The sequence below is a fragment of the Mandrillus leucophaeus genome, unplaced genomic scaffold, assembly GCF_000951045.1.
Source record: "Mandrillus leucophaeus isolate KB7577 unplaced genomic scaffold, Mleu.le_1.0 Scaffold497, whole genome shotgun sequence".
NCBI classification, from domain to species: Eukaryota; Metazoa; Chordata; class Mammalia; order Primates; family Cercopithecidae; genus Mandrillus; species Mandrillus leucophaeus.
Genome location: NW_012105331.1, coordinates 572651 through 586769, shown reverse-complemented (window position 1 = coordinate 586769; position 14119 = coordinate 572651). Strand labels below are relative to the sequence as shown.

General features: G+C 36.3%; 1 protein-coding gene across 1 annotated transcript in view; it reads left to right on the top strand.

Moving 5' to 3' along the window:
• The window catches only part of AP4E1 (adaptor-related protein complex 4, epsilon 1 subunit), a 95908-nt gene that overhangs the window by 22525 nt on the left and 59264 nt on the right, over positions 1 to 14119 (top strand). Inside the window, exons 6-10 of the mRNA XM_011995751.1 lie at positions 760 to 919; positions 2916 to 3082; positions 6741 to 6814; positions 13525 to 13647; positions 13749 to 13858. Of these exons, the coding sequence (XP_011851141.1) occupies positions 760 to 919; positions 2916 to 3082; positions 6741 to 6814; positions 13525 to 13647; positions 13749 to 13858 (634 nt within the window). The remainder of the gene's footprint in view (positions 1 to 759; positions 920 to 2915; positions 3083 to 6740; positions 6815 to 13524; positions 13648 to 13748; positions 13859 to 14119) is intronic.

Below are 14119 nucleotides of genomic sequence, written 5' to 3'. Positions count from 1 at the left end.
AAGAATGTTAATGAGTTTTTTTTCTTTTCTTTCCTTTTTTTCTTTTTTCTTTTTTTTTTTGAGACAGAGTCTCACTCTGTCACCCAGGTTGGAGTGCAATGGCACAGCCTTGGCTCACTGCAACTTCTGCCTCCCAGGCTCAAGTGATTCTTGTACCTCAGCCACCCAAGTAACTGGGACTATAGGTGTGCACCACCACATCTGGCTAATTTTTGTATTTTTAGTAGAGACAGGGTTTCGCCATGTTGGCCAGGCTGGTTTTGAACTCCTGGCCTCAAGTGATCCCCCTACCTCAGCCTCCCAAAGTGCTGGCATTACAGGCCAAAGATTTTTCGTATTAATAAAAAGACTTTAATATTACTAGCTGAAATTACCTATTACTTAAACTTACTGTTGACTTTTTTGTTCCAATTTTTAGAGATATGTCTTTTAAAAATGGAATTAGAGAATTAAGAACTTTGTTTTTCTTGTTTTTTTTAAATCTCAAAGTAATATATGCTTGTTACAAAAAAAAATTCTCTAACTATATAAATATATAACATGGGCAGTTAAAGTTTTGAGACTTTACTTCCTAGAGGTAACTACTTTTTATAATTTGGTATATTAGAATAAATAAATTAATAACCAATGTATAATTATCTCTTTCTTTGTAAATTAAGGCAATGAGCCAGTATTTTGAAATCATCTGGCCTATAATCTTTCAAAGTAAATACTCGAAAATTCAGATTGTCTTGTTTAAATTTCATTTTTTGTCTTCAGGGAGATTATACGAAGAAAAGCTGTTCTGGCATTATACAAATTCCATCTCATTGCTCCTAATCAAGTACAACATATTCATATTAAGTTTCGGAAAGCACTTTGTGACAGAGATGTTGGGGTCATGGCTGCCTCCTTGCATATATATCTTAGAATGATTAAGGTAAGTTGGAAATTTTAGCAAGTACTGAGTAGTTACCATTAGAAAAATACAATTACGGGATTAAAAAGAAACAGATATTTTGGTAAAATGCTTAGTTAATGTTTTATAATTTTATTATTGACCTTTGATTTAGTAGTTTTGCAAGTTGTTGAGAGCGTGAGTTGTAGGCACATTACGGAATTTTTTTTTTTTTTAATGCCTAAAATTTTTTGATGTCACTAAACAGGTGTGGAAAAATGGTAGCAATGGAAGTTGTCTTAAGTTTTCAGATTTGTGTTTTTCAAGCAGTAATTCTCTTTTATATAGCTTCATGGGATGCATACCATTTTATAGAAATGAGGGGAACCAGTGGGGGTTGTGCAAGCTATAGATTGTAGTGTTGACGCCATATATTGATACTGTGTCATACGAGAAAAGAGGGTTGAATGTTATGGTAAAACAGATTTCTAAATGGCGATGATGAGTTTATACTAATTCATCCTTAGTGTATTGCCTGAAACCATTTGTGTTCAAATATACATACTTGTAACAGATTTCATGGCACCTACTATAACAAAATAGAATATGCTATTGAACTCATTTAAAGTTATATTGTTTCTTATGTGTTGTGTTCTCAAACAGTACAGTTTAAATAGATGTTCAATATTAAATTTTATTTTTTCCCTAACATTTACTAAAATTTGAAAGAGCTTTATTTCCCTTCCAAAAATTTTCCCTTGATACATAATACAAATTAGAATAAAGAATCTAATGTTCCTTTTAAGGAGTGTGGATCTAATTTCCCCAGTCCAAGAGATTACTCAGATAGATAATCAAGGCACACTCCTTCAGAAACAAATATTTTTAGGTACCGTGTGGCTAATTAATTTTTAATTGGCAGGCACACTGATTTTGGGGACTTTTTTTTTTTTTTTGAGATGGAGTTTCGCTTTTGTTGCCCAGGCTGGAGTGCAATGGCACGATCTCAGCTTACCACAACCTCCACCTCCTGGGTTCAAGCGATTCTCCTGCCTCAGCCTCCCGAGTAGCTGGGATTACAGGCATGTGCCACCACGCCCGGCTAATTTTGTATTTTTGGGAGAGTCAGGGTTTCACCATGTTGGTCAGGCTGGCCTCGAACTCCCGACCTCAGGTGATCCGCTGGCCTCGGCCTCCTAGAGTGCTGGGATTCCAGGTGTGAGCCACTGTGTCCGGCCGATTTTGGGGACTTTTAATGTTTAAGTAGTCTTGGCTGTGCTCTTCTACCCAGAACAAAATTTTTTTTTTTTTTTTTGGATGGAGTTTTGCTCTTGTTGCCCAGGCTGGAGTGCAGTGGCATCATCTTGGCTTACCGCAACCTCCAGCTCCGGGGTTCAAGCAGTTCTCCTGCCTCAGCCTCCCGAGTAGCTGGGATTACAGGCATGTACCACCACGCCTGGCTAATTTTGTATTTTTAGTAGAGAGGATTTCTCCATGTTGGTCAGGCTGGTTTCAAACTCCCAACCTCAGGTGATCCACTGACCTCGTCCTCCAGAAGTGCTGGGATTACAGGTGTGAGCCACTGTGCTTGGCCCCAGAATGAATTTAACTCATTTACATGTGAAGTCTTTTGGAAACAAGAGTTCAGAGATTGCAAACAGGCCTTGATTTTCATCCAAAGCAGAGGTATTACTGTCCTTTTGCTGTATGCCAGTTCTTTTCACTTTTTGTTTTAATTGCTGGTATTGGCTGTTAAGGATTCTACCTAAGATGTAACTATAAGAATTTTGAAATGTGATGAAACTGTATGTGGGAAAAAGTAGGGAGTGGTGGAAGCTTTTCTGGGATGATTCAGCTTTGGGTTGGTTAGCCAGAGGAATTTTATCATGGAAGATATTATACATATTAGGGCACGGTTTCATTAAATGTGAACATAAGCATGTATTAAGTTAGGTTCTATATGACATTTCAACCAGGTCTATTTCTGTTTAATAAGATGTTATTATTAACAGAAAGTTTTTTTTGGGGGGGGATGTAGGAGAATTCGTCTGGATATAAAGACTTGACTGGGAGTTTTGTAACCATTTTGAAGCAAGTAGTTGGAGGAAAACTCCCAGTAGATTTCAATTACCACAGTGTCCCAGCACCATGGTTACAAATTCAGCTCTTGAGAATACTAGGACTTCTAGGAAAAGATGATCAAAGGTAAACTATTCCCAGTAAGTTTGCTTAATGACCCCATACCAGATGATAAGCTTAGACTTTAGTAACCTAGAGGTTTAATGATATACCAGATTCTTCCAATGTTTAATTGGCTTAGTAGTGATAAAATAGGCCATTGTAAGAACCACATAAATGCTTTCAGGTTGCTGGGATAATCCTGGCTCTCTCTTTATCCTAATTTTACCTATCATGAAAGGTACCCATGAAACGCCATCTCCTCTGTGAAGCTTTCGTAATTGTTCTTGTTCAAGGGTTGGGAAACTTTCTCTGCAAAGGGCCAGATAAATATTTTAGGTGGCTGGGCGTGGTGGCTCACGCCTGTAATCCCAGCACTTTGGGAGGCTGAGGCGGGCGGATCACAAGGTCAGAAGTTTGAGACCAGCCTGACCAACATGGTGAAACCCTGTCTCTACTAAAAATACAAAAATTAGTTGGACATAGTGGCACGCACCTGTAGTCCTAGCTACTCAGGAGGCTGAGGCAGGAGAATCACTTGAACCCAGGAGGTGGACGTTGCAGTGAGCTGAGATCGTGCCACTGCACTCCAGCCTGGGTGACAGAGTGAGACTGTCTCAAAATAATAATAAATAAATAAATAAATATTTTAGGCTTTGTGGGCCATATGTTGTTTTTTTGCATGTATTCGACTCTGCTATTATAGCATGAAAGCAGCTACAGATAGAAAATAAATGAATGAAGAAGGCTGTATTGCAAAAAAAAACCTTTTTATGGACATTAAAACTTGAATCTTAGATCAGCACATCATAAAATAGTCTTTTAATTTTTTTTTCCGACTATTTCAAAATGTAAAATCTCTTCGTAGCTTGAAGCCATACAAAACCAGGCATCTGGCCAGATTAGGCCTGCGGGCTGTAGTTTGCCAACCCCCTTACTCTAGCTGGGTGTGAGTGCTTCACCTTTTTAATTCATTTATCTGAATTATTCTTTTAGCGAATAACTTAAATTTTTCATGTGTATCTTTCCAACTATATATATATATACTTTCAATTTTGCCTTTTTTTTTTTTTTTTTTTTTTGAGACTATGTCTTGCTCTGTTGCCCAGGCCGGAGTGTAGTGGTGCGACCTTGGCTCACTGCAACCTCCGCCTCCTGGATTCAAGAGGTTTTCCCATCTCAGTTTCCCAAGTAGCTGGGATTACAGGCGCACGCCACCATGCCCGACTGATTTTTGTATTTTTAGTAGAAATGGGCATCACCATGTTGGCCAGGCTGGTCTCGAGCTCCTGACCTCAGATGATCTGCCCTCCTCAGCCTCCCAAAGTGCTGGGATTACAGGCATGAGCCACCCTGCCTCAATTTTGCCATACTTTTTCAAACTTAGACACTTTCAAATTTCCAAGGACAGTACAGGGAGCTCCCTTATATCCTGCACCTAGATTCATCAATTTATTTGCATTTGTTCTATCATTCTGATTCTCTGTGTGTGTGCATGTGTGTATGCATTTGCATGTGCACATACATATTATTTTTATTTTAAAAACCTATTTCCAACTTGCTTGAGAGCAAGTCCCTTGAGATTTTAGTTCCCTTGAGAGCAAGGACCTTGGCTGGAGTTCCTGATATGTTTCTGTCTTAAGAAAATATTTGCTAATCAGTGTTCTGATTTTATGAATATTGTTCCCTTTTATATAGTAGGGTACCTTTGTATTGTAATTCTTTAGCCTAGCTTTACAAAGGGACCATTCTCCAGGCTTTTGCTCCTAGAAATCAACTTAATGTCAGAATCCATTTGCCTGTGAGCTCCTGACTAGCACTCATTGGGCTACATCACTCTTGGTATTACAGTGTTACTTTTTTCTGTGTTTGTGAATCTCAACTCCTGATTGAAACCTGCAGTGAAAATGTAAGGTGATGGAGCATACACACACATTAGAAATGATTGTCTTAATTATATTTTATTTTGTATCATGCCAGCCTATCCTAACGTGGAGCTCTAGTTGGAGTTACTGGAATTACGTTTTAAAATCATGAATTTTATATGAATGTATCAGATCTTATTGGTCTAAAAAGACTTACTGCCATCCATTGTTATCAGGAAGTAACTTGGGAGGCATTTAGTGAATTTATTAAATTCATTAACTCACTATCTTCCTTTTTCTTGCCTTTGTGGATAAATTTGTTTAATAATATATACAAAGATAAGTAAGCTAGTCCTTACTTTCACAGCCCTCAGGTGACTAGTAATTAGGCTCAGTCATGAATAGAGTGGAACTTTCTTATAATGTTATGGAACATTAGAATGTTTTCTCCTTTTCTGTCTCAACTCTAATGAGATTTTATTTTAACGTAAATCTAATGTTTTGTCAGACATTATTAGCTCAATGTAGCAAAGTAAAAATTTAAGTTATAACTGTTTCTAAAGTATTTAATTGAAAAAACCCATTTACTGGAAAAATCTGTTATATTTATGGTCTTTTATATCTATTCGAATATTTTCTTGTGTTTTGTAGCTTTGTGCTTCTTAGATTATTAAGATTTATCTTGATCTTGTTCACAAATGTTTCTTTATTTCATGTGGTTAAGACTCATGCCAGACATTGGCTTTTAAAATTGAGGAACTAGACTATAATCTAGGTATAATATTACCAAATATTTTTGGGGGGGACGGGGAAGGATTGGTAATGTCTGCTGTGTGGTTATCTTCTGAGGAAGAAATGCTTATACAATAAAACGAAGGATTTTAGAATGTGGTTCTGGATTCCTAATTATTGGATATTTATACTTCAGTCAAGACAGAATGAAAGTATGTGCACTTAGCATTGAACTTTCCAGCTGTATATTTGGAAAAAAAGACATTTTCTGAAAGATGTAATTAATTTATATAGTCCCAAATTATTTTGATATTTTCATTTATTTTATGGCACTGTTTCTCTGCAAGACCACTGTATGTATCCTATGTTGCTGGTGTTTTTTTTTCTATTAGTGCTTTTTGAATTCATAAAACATACAAAATACCAGCTGAGAAGCTATAGTTTTTCACTTTGGCCTCTTGGAGAGGACATTTCTCTAACAAGCGTGAAGGCAGAGTGCACTTTTTTTTTTTTGCACAGTATCTTCCTCATCACAGTTATTGTTACTGTAATCGGTGACCATAAAGACATATGAATGGTCCAAACCTATTCATTCCACAAAATATCTTTTTTTATATTAATGTAAATGTAAGTAAAAATTTTCTTTCTGAAGAACCTAGTTGCTGCTCAAGGAAAGACTAGTATTTGAAAATTTTTTAACAGTATCTGGTTAAAATACAGTTAATATACTATCTGAAATAATATGAATATATGAAGTGTTACTATAGTAGTTTAGAAATATTCTGTTGAAAGAAAATTATAAAATATACTGTGTTTAACCAAATAAAAACTTGGTTTGTAAACTAGGCATAGTGAGGAAAGAGTTGATTGATGTATATATCTCATTGGTTAACTAGTCAACTTTGATAAAGTAGGAAGTCCAGCTCCTGAAAAACCTTTTAAGAAGTGAAATTTCCATAACTTCATCATAAAATGAATTTCTTTCACTTCTCTTCTGTAGATCCTCAGTTTTAAAGAGAAGTTTGAAAAACTGTTTTATTGGGTTAGAATACTGTAATTCTACTGCAAATAAAATATCTTTTAAACAGGACAAGTGAATTAATGTATGATGTTCTTGATGAATCCTTACGAAGAGCCGAGTTAAATCACAATGTCACATATGGTAGGTAATATATGTAAATGTTACTCTAATGACTAATAATGTTTTTTAGTATTACAGTTAAATCTGTGTTAGAATGCTATAAATTCCAATAGAACTTTATACACTTATTTTAAGATAGTTCTGTGGATTATTATTTTTTCAAGGTAAGCATTTAACTACTGATAGATAAGAGTAATTTGAACTCATGGCATGTTCTAAATGTTGACCTAAGTTTATTATTATAATTGTCTCTATTGAAAACACATATCAAGTATCCATTTTTTTAATTGTTTTTTTTCAATTATCTAATTGACTGTGAAGATAACTCCATAGATTTGTTCCATATTTGGTAAAAATTCACAATATTCGAAGACAGGTCTTAAATAAATCAATCAGCTAGTTGTCAGATATTTTATTAAATTTCTGTTGTCAGGCCTTATGCAAGGTACTTAGAATACAGCAGTGAATAAAACATTATCATGGGGCTTTTGTTAATGTTACAAAAGAGAATTGCAGAGCGTGGTGGGAGAATATAGCAGCTAGTCTTAGGTGAGGGGAAGAATAAAGAAGGTTGTCCTGAGAAAGTAATATATAAGAAGACATCTGAAGGATGAATAGGATGTAGACAGGAATATATAGATGTAGAATAATAGTTTACTATTTTGTGAAGAGACAATAAATTGTTACATACAATTTAAAAATTAGTAATAGGAGACAAGAGTAAGTTGGGGGAAAGGGGTAGAAAACTGAGAAAGTAGCCAAAAAAACTTCCAATTTTAACAGCCAGAGGGAGGGGCTATTCTTTTTGATCAGCCTGAGAAAGCTCAGTGAGGAAATTGAGATACTTGGAGCTATTTAAAAGGTAGAACAGTTTGAATTTTGCATGCTCTGGAGGACAGCAGTAGAAGAGGCACTGAGAGATGTAACTCAAATGAGAAGTCATTTCTTAATCTGGTAAAATATCATGAAGTAGGAGATGAAGAGCATTACTTTTTCTTTGAGATAAGGGTAACCTGTGGACCTTTAAGAACAATGGTTGTAGAAGCGTAGGTTAGACCAGAGGACAGAAATTGAACTGGTTTAACTGAAATAAAAAGTGCTTGACAAAGATGCAGTACAAATAAGGAAAAAGGATTGTGTGTATGAGATTAATACAAGAAAAATAATGCATATGGTAGTGAATTGGGGTGGTAAACTTTGAAGGATAGATTTATGTTTTGCATGTATGAATGGTAATTAAGGTAATAAGGATGCCTTATTAATTTGTTCAGCCAGCATTTATAGCGTGCCTGTGAAACAAAAACTTGATTGTGTTTTAAACTAGGTGTGGATTGAGGAAAGAGTTGATTGACTTATGTATTTCTCCATGTTAAGTGTGGGAGGTAAAGGGAAGACGAAGGTAGACACAGGCCTTGTCCTTATGAGTATATAGTGTAATAAACAGTAGATATTATATAGGTTCCTGCTATGCAGTGAGAATAAGGGGCCACAGATATGGATGACCCTTACTGAAGCAGGTGATTTTCTGAGAGAAGATCGAGGAAAGTGTCAGAATTTTTCCAGTAAGTTAAAGTAAGTTAAAATGTTTTGTTTGTGATATAACCAGTGTCCAGGATAAGGGTTTGAAAGTCTTTCAAGAAATTCTGCTTAAAATTCAGTTAAAAATCTTCTTGTTTTTTTCCTTGCAGAAAGTTTTTTTTTTTTAATGACATTTCAGCTTTAATTTTTTTTTTTTTTGAATAGGTAATATATGCACATGGGTCAAAATTCAAAAGGTACAAAAGGGTGTACAATGAACAGTAAGTGTCCTTTCCACCCTTATCACCCACCACCCAGTTCCCTTTCCTGGGGATAACCACTGTAAAGTTACCTGTTCCTTTTGATTTGGAGAATACTGTATACCTGAGGAAATATTTTTTAATATTTTCCAGTACGACCATTTTATTAAGATTGCTTGGCCAGGCACGGTGGCTCACGCCTGTAATCCCAGCACTTTGGGAGGCCGAGGTGGGCAGATCACGAGGTCAGGAGTTCACGACCAGCCTGGCCAATATGGTGAAACCCCATCTCAACTAAAAGTACAAACATTAGCTGGGCATGGTGGCGCGTTCCTGTAATCCCAGCTACTCGGGAGGCTGAGGCAGGAGAATTGCTTGAACCGGGACCGAGAGGCAGAGGTTGCAGTGAGCCAAGATCGTGCCGTTGCACTCTAGCCTGTGCTACAGAGTGAGAGTCCGTCTCAAAAGAAAAAAAGATTGCTTAAACCAACACCAACAGTTTGTTTCTTTGCAGGCTCTTGATCCAGTGTTTCACCTCGCCAGAGAAACCTTATAGTTCCTGTTGTTTCATTTCCTTTGTTTAGCTTTTCATTGTTATGCTTTTCCCTTTGTCTGTATTGATAGAGCTTACAACTTATATTGATTATATCAGTGGTAGAGTATTCGCTAGCAATGCTGGTACAGATATTTTACCCCTTAAGAATGTTAATTTTAACTGTAAACTTTATAAGGGCAGGGACTGTGTCTCTCTTATTAACCAGCATATCTCAGTAGCTGGCACTGTGTTAATGAGTAATGTGCTTTAATTGAATTAAAGGAAGAAAAAGTTATTTACTTTATCAGTTATCTAAGTGAGTTTCAGTATTAATACTTTCTATATCATATTTTTATGGAAGCTGTATTACAATTTAGTGTCTCATCAAGAAATAAATTACATTAAAGACATTTATTGAATATCTGCTATGTGCTAGGCATTGTATAAAGTGGTGTATAGGATATGAAGAAGTATAATATGTAACCTTTGTCTTTAAGAAATTTACAATATAGTGGAAAGATAACTTGTTTTTGAAAGCTTAATAACAGTGTAAGGCAGAATGTGAAGGGATAGTTCAGGGAAATAAGTATTGTAGGAGTTCCTGGGAAGTAGAGATCATTAAGGACCTGAGGGCACAGATAGGGATTTATTGACCTGATAGGACCCTGAAAGGTAGATAAGATTTAGCTAGGCAGAAGGGAGGTTGAAGGGGCTTTTAGGTGGAGGGAACTTGAGAGAAGGTGTAGACATGGGGCTATTCAAAAACAGTTTCAGAAACAATGTCTCACCAGTCAGAAAGGATAATTTATGGTGGGGAGCAGTGGAAAGGCTGTATTGTGGAGGACCTCTCACAACAGCTGGATTTGTAAATCTGGAGGTATGGAAGTTTTTTGGGTAGGGTACTGATAACATGAGAATGTCATTTTTAGTAAATTAGTAAATTGAGAGAATTATATAAAAAGGAGTACAGGGGACAAAGACCATCAAAAGTATGTAGATAGAAGTACTTTTCCATTTTTTTTTTTCTCTCACTAACTTCACCTAAAACCCTTGGATACTGTGTATAAGAAACATAAGACTCGAGAACAAGTCAGGCTGGTTAGAGACGTCAGGATACAAGGAAAGAAACAGACATGGTGGTGCGTACCCTGGGTTTTCTTTTTGCCTCAGGTACCCCAGACTGGGTACTGAAGAGCCAGCAGTCTGGAAATGCCAACAGACACAGACAAAAGCACCCCAAGAAAAGCCTGCCCTCTCTCACCAAAGGACCAAGAAGAAAAGGGAAATTGGCAAGGTAGAAAACTTTTAGACAATAACTCCTCTATTCCATCCAAGCACAGGAGAAAACTGTGGAGCCATCCCCTCCAGCAAAGACTGAGTGAAAAACCAAGATGTCCATCCTCACCAGGTATAATGAGGTGCCCCAACACACCCTCCCTGACCCCCCACTAGAGTGGTGACAGAAGCCCAAGAGGAAGCTGGAATTTCACTGATGCCAGGTGATAAGGAAGGCCCCTTCCTTACACTGTCAGTGGAGGTGACTTGGGAAGTCTGGATTTTTCCCATCTGGGAGTAGGGAGTAATGAGGTACTTTTTCCCTCTTTGCGGCCAGGGTTCGGAGGTGTGGGTGTTAGAGAAAGCCTGGTGGACAGTCAGAACTTCCCTCCCTGATGAGCAATAATGAGGCCTCTCCCTCATAGTATCACTGGAGGCCACAAGGAGAGCAGTAATGAGGTACCCCTCTCTCTCCCAGGCAGGGCAGAATCGGTTGATACTTCTCCAGCAATAACCAGGAGCCTTTCCATCCCCAGGTATCAAAGGAGACAGAGTAGAGAGCCTGGATTCCATTCCCATTGGGTGATACCCCCCCTCTCCTGCCAGAATAATGTCAGTAGATACTTATTTAACTTAATTAAGGTGAGAGTAAACTATTCTGAGGGATAAGGTGTCAGAAGAACTTCACATTTTGTTTGAGCATACATAATCCAACCCAAAATATCTATGATGAAAATGCAGTGTCATGAATGGTAGAACATTATTAATTTTTAATTTAGTAATATATACTTTGTAGTATTTTAATTAGTACCAAGAGAGTAACCAAGAGTACTGAAGAGTAACCAAGTTCCATGTTGTATTTTTAGGTATAGAAACCCTCAGTTGTGGCCAGGCACGGTGGCTTATGCCTGTAATCCCAGCACATTGGGAGGCTGAGTTGAGCAGATCACTTGAGGTCAGGAGTTGAAAACCAGCCTGGCCAACATGGTGGAACCCTGTCTCTACTAAAAATACAAAAATTAGCCGGGCATGTTGGTGCACGCTTGTACTGCCAGCTACTTGGGACGCCAAGGCAGGAGAATCATTTGAACCTGGGGGGTGGAGGTTGCAGACTACATCTCCAAAAAAAAAAAGAAATTCTCAGTTGTATTTTACTTCACCACTACAGAGAGGAGACAGCAGAGTGACTGCTCTTTCAATTATGAACTTATGAACAGATATTTGTAGAGTTGGAGAATAAAATGACTTAGATCTAGGTGAGAAAATAATTTTACAATCCATTAAATTAATTTTCAGCTCAATTATGCCTAAGGAGACTAATAATAAGTGCACTTTTTGAACTATTATTTTTTTCCCATATTGGCATCCCAGAAACTTTATGAGCATCTAAATATAAATGTTTAAATTTTGGATGGGTAATGGCAGGCTTGGGATTAAAACAATTTAATCCCAAGAGAGTTCTTATTGGTAGGAAGCCATAATGAAAAATGTGTCAGTTATGATGGAAAATGGAATATCATCATTTGAAATCTTAGGACTGTCATGGTAGTTCACAATTCAGCAAACTTTTTCTGAAAAGAGGGCCAGATAGTAAATATTTTAGGCTTTGCAGGTCATGGAGGTTTCTGTTGCATATTCTCCTTTGTTTTTTGTTTTGTTTTTTACAGCCTTTTAAAAATGTAAAAATCATTCTTTAGTTCACAGGCCTATAAAAATAGGATGAAAGCTGGATTTAGTGGCAATTTAAAAATAGGCTGAAGGCTGGATTTAGTGGCAATTTCTCCATTCCTGCCTTATCTTATTAGCCGATTGACAAAGTTCCTCTTTGTTTAGTTTGTCTAGTTCATGAATCATAAAGACAACTTTTTTCACAGCACAGAGTAAAGACATTTTAAAGCATAGCATCTGAATATACAAAGCCTCTTCAGGTTCAGCTAACTTAGTCTGTAGTTTTTCCTTTAAAGGCAGTTCTTTTCTTAAAGAAAAATTAATATTTCTGATTTCTTATTTTTTTCTGTCTCTGTTATGGAAAAGGTTTTAAATTTTTTTTGTCTTTTCTTTCCATGTAAATTTGAGAAAAAGGAAGAGGTTTATAGAGGTTTTTTCCACAAAATTTATTTGTGCATTAATTGGTAGGCAACATAGTGTAAAACATAGCTAGCTGAATATTCAGAATATATTTTGTACATAAAGAGAATGTCTGGTTATGTTTTAAGCTTTTAGAAATAGAGAAGGAGTGATTGTATCAGGACACTTGATATGCTTCAACTTGTACTAGAACAGTTTTTAAGTGTTGATTCTGTACCTTCACTGTGTCACACTTCTGTTACTGTGATTCCATAGAACATATAGGACTTAATGGCCTCTCAGTGATTTTTCTTTACCATGGCAAAGCTCCAACTGCTTGTCTCATGCTTTTTCAAATAATTTGAAAAGAACTTTAGTGTCCATTTTGATCATTCACTTTGATCATCTGTCATAGTGATGAGACTTTCGACTGTATCAGAAAATCAAATTTGAATGCTGTCAAGATGTCTAGTAGATTATTTTATATGCTTTGAGGTTATTTTAAAGAATAGTTTGAAGATGTATGAGTAGTGACTATCTTTGAAATAAATATTGGATCATCCTATAAATTGATTGTTGAAATAAACTACATACACAATTTTGACATGTAAATGGTCAAAACTGTTTGAGAATAAACCATTTTAAAGCATTAAAGGAGTGTGGGAAATATCTTTTTTACATAGGAATAATGAATATATTATTCATGTTGCCATTAAAATGTGAGCTCCTTGAGGGCAGGGTCTTTTCTTCCATCTGTTTTGTTCACTGCTATATTCATAGTACCGAAGCCGTGCCTGGCACATAGGAGGTGTTCAGTAAATACTTTTTACGTTAATAAATGCATAATTATTACCAGTAAATATAATTTTTAAAAAATTGTGTTGTGGTAACGTAATCCTAATAACTGTAAGCCTGAAAACAGTAGTGTTTGTTTCTGTGAAAAGTCCATAAATAAGATTTCTGACTAAAATGGACTTTCCAATTAGTTTTATTACAAGTTCTACAGAAATACATTCTTTTGTTATACCTTACCATGATACTTACCATTTCTGCCATTTTTATTTTTCTTTCTCTAGCTATTTTGTTTGAATGTGTGCATACAGTTTATTCTATTTATCCTAAATCGGAATTACTTGAGAAGGCTGCCAAGTGCATTGGAAAATTTGTTCTGTCACCTAAAATAAATCTAAAATATTTAGGTAAGATTATTGGTTCTTTTGACAGAAATTACAGAGATAGCTTTTGAAATTTGCTGTGTATTTCTTTCAATTCACTTTGTATAATGTGTCTTTGTTTCTAGGACTGAAGGCTCTTACCTATGTTATCCAACAGGATCCTACTCTGGCTCTTCAACACCAGATGACAATAATTGAATGTTTAGATCATCCTGATCCCATTATTAAAAGAGAGGTAAACTGGTATTTTGAATAGTATATGTGAAGTGTTAAAATTTTTAAACATTTTGTTGGTATTCTGTAGAGAGATTAAAGTGGTGGGCAGTGTGTATGTATGCTTGTGTGTATATTTTAACTTTTGGATGTATTCAATTCTTTTTTTGTTTTCTATTTTGAGACAGAATCTCACTTTGTCACCCAGGCTGTAGTGCAGTGGCACGATCTCAGCTCACTGTAACCTCCGCATCCCGGGTTGAGGTGATTCTCGTGCCTCAGC